The 9,194-nt window shown below is 44.4% G+C and overlaps 1 protein-coding gene across 1 annotated transcript in view; it reads left to right on the top strand.

Moving 5' to 3' along the window:
- DNAI4 (dynein axonemal intermediate chain 4) overlaps positions 1-8,786 on the top strand; it is a 30,394-nt gene extending 21,608 nt beyond the window's left edge. The window contains exons 14-17 of the mRNA XM_077824894.1: positions 144-242; positions 1,042-1,268; positions 2,114-2,267; positions 8,742-8,786. Of these exons, the coding sequence (XP_077681020.1) occupies positions 144-242; positions 1,042-1,268; positions 2,114-2,267; positions 8,742-8,786 (525 nt within the window). The remainder of the gene's footprint in view (positions 1-143; positions 243-1,041; positions 1,269-2,113; positions 2,268-8,741) is intronic.
- The last annotated feature ends 408 nt before the right edge of the window (positions 8,787-9,194 follow it).

Genomic DNA, 9,194 nt, shown 5'->3' on the forward strand with positions numbered 1-9,194 from the left:
CTTTAAATATGTCAGGATAAATATCCTACAGGGTGAATCCCAGTTTGGAATATCTGCGTTGTGCAGGAAGTCAGACTAGACAATCATAATGGTCCCTTCTGACCGTAAAGTCTATGATTCTATGATCTGGATTTTTGTTTCAGAATACTAATATATATCTGGCTGGAACAGAAGAAGGACATATTCACAAATGTTCTTGTTCATATAATGAGCAGTTCCTAGAGACCTACCGAGGTCATAAGGTAGGTAAAATTAAATAACAGAAAAAGTGATTGGATCAGTTAGATCTCAGAAGAAATGTTTGATTATATGGAATAAGTTTATTTAATTTGTTATATTCAGTAGACGACACACTTGCAACACAGATTTTAAAACCAAAGCCAAAGTAACTTAGTAAGAAGGCTACAAGATATAAAGCATTCAAAACTCTTTTGAAATTATGCTCTTCAGTATATAGATTCTTTAAGAATTACTAATCCTTTCTTAAAGCTTTGACTGCTACTAATTTAAATTTAGTCCTGGCTTTATTTAAAATTAATAATCAGATCAGTGATCTCATTGACCTGGAACTCATGGGTTAATATGGTAAAATGTCCACACGAGTTTTAACAACCGCAATTGCTCTGCACCTCAGTTTTGTCTCGTCCAGCAGATTGCATTCCCAAGAGTAGTTTTTCCTAACGTCCTGACAGGGCATTGAATCAGCAGTGACTCAGAGGGAAAAACAAAACCCCTACTGAATCATCAACAGCACCAACAAAATATTTTTGGTCTTAGGACAAACAGCACATCCTGTGATCTTTGCTGTCCGAATACGCTGCCTATGACAGTGAAATAATAGTATTGTCAGTATTGTCTGTATATATATATATATATATATATAATGCAATATATAATGACAGATTGTCAAAGACACAAAGGGCACCCAGCTCCCATTTAAAATAATTGGGAGTTGGGCGCCTAGTTCGCTTAAGATCTTTTGAAAATCCCAGCCTGCTAGCTTTGGAGTAACATGCAATTCCTTTTCCCCCCCATGTTAAGGGTCCTGTGTACAAGATAGCATGGAATCCATTCAGTACTGACATGTTTTTAAGCTGCTCTGCGGACTGGAGTATTATTTTATGGCGCCAAGATTCACTAAGGCCCATTTTAACTTTCAGTTCCACCACTGATGTTGTTCATGACATTATGTGGTCTCCAAAATCAGCCTTTGTATTTGCAGCAGTGAATGAAGGCAGAGTGGAAATTTGGGACCTGAGTGTCAGCACGTAAGTAATAACTTTTCTTGCATAGGATTCTGAAATAATACAAAGACACACTAACTCTTATAAAATATTTAATTATGGTAGTGTCCAAAGGCCCCAGTTGGTAATGGTGCCTGACCATTATAATTACAAAGCATTTAGATGTAATAACATTGTATTGCGTTCACCGTACAGGCAACAGGTAGCATGTACTAAAGAAAATCCAGGGCTGGGTGCTGGATGGCTCAGGGAACTGGGGGCTGCTCTTTTGCCACAGGAGTCCTGATTCTACCACTTCCATGTGTTTTTAAAAAACATCCTTGAGCTTTAACTTTTTGGGACTTTTGCACATGAGCAACAGATACCAGTGGGGGTTGGGACACCTGCCCCTTCTCCTCCTCTTCAGTTTTTTGATGAAAAGTGAGTATAAAAGGGTGTCAGATCAGAATTATCTACTCGCTTACACTGGTGATAGCACTGCACACCCACTTTGCCCAGCATAAATGACTGTACCAAGTGCAATGCAGCAGAGAACTAGGTCCAGTGTATCAGTCACTAAAAAGCAAATGGTTTGTATTCTAAAAAATGAAAAATCTCCAGCTATTAGGCAGTAGACCAGATGATTTTCAGATAGCCAGGATACCCTGGTTAGCGAGGGTTGCGATTTGAGTTGTATTTATCAGAGAACTCGCAAAATGCACTTTCACCATTACTTAAGGCTTTAGATTTTAGTTTGCCCAGATAATAAAAGTGAAAAGTAAAGATTCAGCAATACTAGGATTAGCCGATTCCTGTAACAGTCATCTAGACAAATGCCCCATTGGTCTCATTTCTAGTAGATACTAACATCATCTCTTTTTTGGTTTCAGTTTGGACCCCCTGATTGTGACTTTTGCCAACCCGGGAGTGAAATTCACAACTGTGCTTTTTGCTAGAAACACAGACTGCATTCTTATAGGGGACAGTAATGGAATCGTAGGTGTGTATGAGCTGAGGAACATGACTGCTTCAGATAGTAATAAGGTACGACTAACTGGATAAGAGGGTTGATCCTAAGATGCCCATATACTTATCTGGGTTCCTCTTCCTTCATTAAGCATTTATCTTAAAGAACTAGGTTGAAAAAGGTTTAGCTAATAAAGGTTTAGCTAATAATAAATGTGTAACAACACATGGAATGCAAGAATGGATTCAAAGCACAGCTGGCTCCTGCTCTTATACGTGCATAAAAATAGGATTTCTGAACCAGAGGGATACATGAGGTCCAATTCAGGACTTAGACTCCACTTGATTGAAAAGCTGCAGCCAGGATGGGAACCACTGGGTACAGTTTTTGGATTTTCTCCCAAAAGCTGCAGAGTTCACACATATTCCACTGATTCTCTAAGGCCAGAGTCAAAGGAGTCTGTTGTTTTTTTTCAGGGTAGAGGAAGGAGTCAGCGGTGTGGTCTGCACGTTTTATCACATACCCTCTTATAACATACCCTCTTGATCATCTACACACACACACACACACACAAATTTTATCCCTAGCCTGAGTAATGTCCATGTCCAGCTGATTCTGCATGCACACTCCCAGCCATCCAGAATAGAGGGTCACATTAATGCTGTCCTCTCCTTGGCAAACTCTCTAGCCTCTTTTCTCCACCTTATCTTTACTCTGGCAGAAAAATAATTGCCTTGCTCCTGCAAGGACTTTCCTGTCCCAAAATCCAGGTCTCTCCAGTTTCCTTGGACTAGTACTGAGTGAATCTCCCTAGAGTACAGCTGTTGTGGACTTCATGCTAACACAGGCAGCAATGTTAAAGCGGTGAATCCCTGCTGCTCACCTCGCCCCTTTCTTTTAACAGCCATATCAGTGACAATTTATCCTGAAGCTCTCCTGTGGGCAGAGAATGTGCTGATTAAATCAAACAACCCTGGCTCCCTCGTCCTTCCTAGAGCAGTCTGCAAAGGTCTTGGGCATTCTAATAACTGGTGCGTCCATGTTACAGTGGGGTCTGGCAGACTCATTATCTGGATCCCTGAACTATACTGCTTAAATCCATTCATAGCTCTACCACTGTCTGTGCACCACTGGGCAAGTAACTTAATTGCTCTGTGCTTTCAGTTTCCCAATTAGTAAAATGGGGTTATTACCCACCTTTGTAAAGCACACTGATTTCAGTGTAAAACAGTATGTAAAAGTAATATTCATAGAATATCAGGGACTTCTGGAGGTCATCTAGAGGCCATCTGGAGGTCCCCTGCTCAAAGCTGGACCAACCCGCAATTTTTGCCCCAGATCCCTAAATGGCCTCCTCAAGGATTGAACTCACAACCCTGGGTTTAGCAGACCAATGCTCAAACCACTGAGCTGTCCATCCCCTCCATCTATTTGGGAAGAGAAAATGCTAACCTTAATGAGAGCCGCACTTGGTGAATTAAACAATAGCTATTATTATCTGTGTTACCATAGTGCCTAGGAGCCCTAGTCATGGACCCGGACCTTCTTGTACTAGGCACTGTGCAAACAAAACAAAAAGATGTTCCTGCCCCAAAGAGCTTAGAATTTAAGTAATAACTGTTACACTTACAAAAAAAATTATTGCACAATTACCACTGTAAGTTACAAAACTTCTCTAAATTTTTTAAGCACAGAAAATTCTGCAGTAAATTCAGGTGAAAAGATAGTCTTGTGGTTAAGGCATTGGACTGGGACACGCGATCTGTGTTAAGTTACCATCTCTGACACAGATGTCCTGTGTGACCTTGGATGAGTCACTTATTTAGGCTGTGTGCTTCAGATCCCTGTTTGTAAAATGTGGATACTATTTCTCTTTGGCCTGGTCTACACTACGAATTTATGTTGGATTTAGCAGCGTTAAATCGAATTAACCCTGCACCCGTCCACATAACAAAGCCATTTTTTTTGACATAAAGGGCTCTTAAAACTGATTTCTGTACTCCTCCCCAGTGAGGGGATTAGCACTGAAATCGACATCGCCGTTTCGAATTAGGGTTAGTGTGGACGCAATTCAAAGGTATTGGCCTTCGGGAGCTATCCCACAGTGCACCATTATGACTGCTCTGGACAGCACTCTGAACGCGGATGCACTGGCCAGGTGTACAAGAAAAGCCCCGGGAACTTTTGAATCTCATTTCCTGTTTGGCCAGACGAGCTCATCAGCACAGGTGACCATGCAGTCCCAGAATCGAAAAAGAGCTCCAGCATGGACCGAATGGGAGGTACTGGATCTGATCGCTGTATGGGGAGAGGAATCCGTGCTATCGGAACTATGTTCCAAAAGACGAAATGCCAAAACATTTCAAAAAAATCTCCGAGGCCATGAGGGACAGAGGCTACAGCAGGGACGCAACACAGTGCCGCGTGAAACTTAAGGAGCTCAGACAAGCGTACCAGAAAACCAAAGAATCAAACGGATGCTCCGGGACATGCCCCAGAGCCCCAGACATGCCGCTTCTATGCTGAGCTGCATGCAATTCTAGGGGGAGCCACCACCACTACCCCACCTCTGTCCGTGGACTCCAATGATGGGGTACTCTCCCCCATGCCTGAGGATTTTGCGGACGGGGAAGATGAGGAGGAGGAGGACGAGCTTGAGGAGAGCACACAGCACACCATTCTCCCTGACAGCCAGGATCTTTTTATCACCCTGACTGAAATTCCCAATCCAACGCAGCCGGAGAAGGGACCTCTGGTGAGTGTATCTTTTTAAATATAATACATGTTATAAAAGCAAGTGTTTTTTAATGATTAAGTAGCCCTGAGGACTTGGGATGCATTCGTGGCCAGTACAGCTGCTGGTAAAGTCTGTTAATGTGTCTGGGGATGGAGCAGCATTCCTCCAGGGACATCTCCATGAAGCTCTCCTGGAGGTACTCTAAAAGCCTTTCCAGAAGGTTTCTGGAGAGAGCAGCCTTATTCTGTCATCCATTTACCACGCCATGCTAGTAGCAAGTAATCTGGTATCATTGCATGACAAAGCCTGGCAGCGTATGGTCCCGGTGTTTGCTGGCATTCAAGCAACATCCGTTCTTTATCTCTCTGTGTTATCCTCAGGAGAGTGATATCATTCATGGTAACTTGGTTGAAATAGGGGAATTTAATTAAGGGGACATACAGAGGTGGCCATTCCTACTGGGCTGTTTTCCTGTGGCTGAAAAGAAATCCTCCCTGCAGTTAGCCACGCGGTGGGAGTGGGGGCCATTGGCACTGAGCTGTTCGCGTCTGGCTAGCAGGGATCTTCCCTGATACCAGCCACATGGTGGGGTGAAGGGTAAAGCAATCATCCCAGAGAATTGGATGGGCGAGGGAGTTAGTTTGGTTTCTGCTACTGCATGTTAACAGGAAAACCGCAGCACTAAATGGCCAACTCAACTTGCTTTGCTTGGTATGGGAGAGGAGGGCGCTGAAGTTTGCAGAAGCCAAAAGACTATGGCTTACCATGGCCGCCTGAAAGCTGAATTCTGCTGCCCGGCACTGCATGTGTGATCTCTAACACCAAAGCCGCACGCACTCAATATAAGATGTAAAATTCAACCTTGTACCAAAATCACATGTGCTATGTAATGTGAATAGTGTTGTTCACCGTGAAAGAGTATAGCCATTGTTCTGTAAAATGTATATTTTTAAATACTTCACTTCCTTTTTTTCCTCCAGCAGCTGCAAATGTTTCAAGCCTCCCTCCTCCGTCCCAAAGGCTATCTCAGATAAGGTGGTGAAAAAAATGCACGCGCGATGAAATGTTCTCTGAGCTCATGCAGTCGTCCGGCACTGCAGAGCTCAGCAGAATGTGTGGAGGGACAAAACAGCAGAGTACAGGAAAGTGGCCGATGAACGTGAGGAGAGGTGGCAGCAGGAAGATCAGAGGAGGCATGAGGCAACGCTGGGGGCTACTGCGGGATCAAACGGACATGCTCCGCCATCTGGTGGAGGTTCAGAATGGCAGCAGGATCACAGACTGCCGCTGCAGCCCCTGTTTAACTGCCTTCCCTCCTCGCCAAGTGCCATAGCCTCCTCACCCAGATGCCCAAGAACGCGTGGGGGAGGCTCTGGGCACCCAACCACGCCACCCCAGTGGACAGCCCAAGCAACAGAAGGCTGTCATTCAAGAAGTTTTAAAGTGGCCTTTTCCTTCCCTCCTCCCACACCCCACCCGGGCTACCTTTTGAGTTATCTCCCTATTTTTATAATCAATTAATAAAGAATACATGTTTTTTAAATGATAGCGACTTTATTTCCTTTGCAAGCAAGCTGTGATCGAAGGGGGGAGGGCGGGTGGCTTACAGGGATTTTAGAGGCAACCAAGGGGGCGGGTTTCCATCAAGGAGAAACAGAAGCATCGCACAGTACCCTGGCCAGTCATGAAACTGGTTTTCAAAGCTTTCCTGATGCGCACCGCGCCCTCCTGTGCTCTTCTAACCGCCCTGGTGTCTGGCTGCGCATATTCAGTGGCCAGGCGATTTGCCTCAACCTCCCACCCCACCATAAACATTTCCCTTTTACTCTCACAGAGATTGTGGAGCACACAGCAAGCAGCAATAACAATGGGAATATTGGTTTCGCTGCGGTCTGAGCGAGCCAGTAAACTGCGCCAGCAACCCTTTAAACATCCAAATGCACACTCTACCACCATTCTGCACTTGCTCAGCCTATAGTTGAACAGCTCCTTACTACTGTCCAGGGTATCGGTGTACAGCTTCATGAGCCAAGGCATTAAGGGGTAGGCTGGGTCCCCAAGGATAACTATAGACATTTCAACATCCCCAAAAGTTATTTTCTGGTCTGGGAAGTAAATCCCTTCCTGCAGCCATTTAAACAGACCAGCGTTCCTGAAGATGCGAGCGTCACGAACCTTTCCCGGCCACCCCACATTGATGTTGGTGAAACGTCCCTTGTGATCCACCAGTGCTTGCAGCACCATTGAAAAGTACCCCTTGTGGTTTATGTACTGGCTGCCCTGGTGGTTCGGTCCCAAGATAGGGATATGCATTCCGTCTATAGCCCCACCACAGTTAGGGAATCCCATTGCAGCAAAGCCATCTAGTATGACCTGCACATTTCCCAGAGTCACTACCTTTGATAGCAGCAGCTCAATGATTGCATTGGCTACTTGCATCACAGCAACCCCCACAGTAGATTTGCCTACTCCAAATTGATTACCGACTGACCGGTAGCTGTCTGGCATTGCAAGCTTCCACAGGGCTATTGCCACTCACTTGTGAACTGTGAGGGCTGCTCTCCTCTTGGTATTGTTGCGCTTCAGGGCAGGGGAAAGCAAGTCACAAAATTCCATGAAAGTGCCCTTACGCATGCGAAAGTTTTGGAGACATTGAGAATCATCCCAAACCTGCAACACTGTGCGGTCCCACCACTCTGTGCTTGTTTCCCATGCCCAGAATCGGCGTACCATGGCATGAGCCTGCCCCAGTAACACCATGATCTCCAAATTGCTGGGACCACGGTTTTAGAGAAATCTGTGTTCATGTCCTCATCACTGCGCTGCCGTCGCCTCCTTGCCTGGTTTTCAGGTGCTGGTTCTGCATAAACTGCATGATAATGCGCGAGGTGTTTACAATGGTCATAACTGCTGCAGTGAGCTGAACGGGCTCCATGCTTCCTGTGCTGTGGTGTCTGCTTGGGCAATCCAGGGAAAAGAGCGTGAAATGATTGTCTGCTGTTGCTTTCACGGAGGGAGGGAGGGAGGGTTGACTGACGGCATTTACCCATAACCACCCGTGACAAATTTTTGGCCCCATCAGGCATTGGGAGCTCAACCCAGAATTCCAATGGGCAGCGGGGACTGCGGGAACTGTGGGATAGCTACCCACAGTGCACCGCTCGGAATGTCGAGGCTTGCCACGGAACTGTAGTCACACACCGCCGAATTAATGTGCTTAGTGTGGACACATGCACTCAATTTTATACAAGCTGTTCCCAAAAATCGACTTCTGTAAAATCGGAGTACTTCTGTAGTGTAGACATGGCCTTTGTCTGTTTCGCTTATTTCTTGTGTTAGCTCTTTGGACAAGAGTGTCTTTCTAGGGTTATATACAGTGCCTAGCACAGTGGACTCAGATCACTCTAATACTCCCACTAATAAAGTGAATGGACTACAGCATGGTGTACGTTGCCCTACTGAACAGGTACCGCCTTGCAGGCCAGCATTTTTTTAGAAAGAAGGTTCTAAAAAGGTTGAATAAGTTTATGCCGTCAAGTATGATGCTGAAAATCCATGCTTCACAGTCCTACCTGCCATGAAATCTCTTGAAACTACCACACCAGTTATTTCTAAAGGTGCTATTTAGGAAACAGTAAGTCTGTAAAAGGAAGCAACTAGCATCATGCAATTAACTTTGCCATTTACTTCTCCCTTCTTCTTGATACCCTTTATGTGGATATCATTAATCTAGGACTAAGTGGGGCTTTTTAGATCACTTCTTTTCTTAAGCACAATTACAATGCAATACAGTATCTTTTTTCTTCTTTTCCAGGTGGATGCTTTACATGACATAATTGGCTCTGCTCTAGCCAGTTAACACTAGTTTACTGATAATACTTCTCAGTCAGTAAACAAAGGAAAAGACAACAAATAATTATGTCCTATGTGTCTGTATATCTTGAAGCCTGTCATTTAATTATGCAGAAAAAAAATCCATCACCATAAAATGCAATATTGTATTAAATAAAGGGTAACAATTTTTCCATCATTAAATGTATTTGTGGAATCAAACCGAATGCCCTGAATTTTCCGCTGGAAATGCCCATCATTGCACACAAATTAAGTATAAATTAAGCTTCCAGTATATTATCCTGTATCAATGCACAAGTCAATTGCATAAATCAAACAGAACATCCTGTCCTTCCTTATTACACATATGGATCAGTAAAGTTCCAAGTAAAGAGAGGGCTGGAAACTTGAGTCACAATGGCAGAAAACTAAGTTC

The sequence above is a fragment of the Eretmochelys imbricata genome, chromosome 8 (genome assembly GCF_965152235.1).
Source record: "Eretmochelys imbricata isolate rEreImb1 chromosome 8, rEreImb1.hap1, whole genome shotgun sequence".
NCBI classification, from domain to species: Eukaryota; Metazoa; Chordata; order Testudines; family Cheloniidae; genus Eretmochelys; species Eretmochelys imbricata.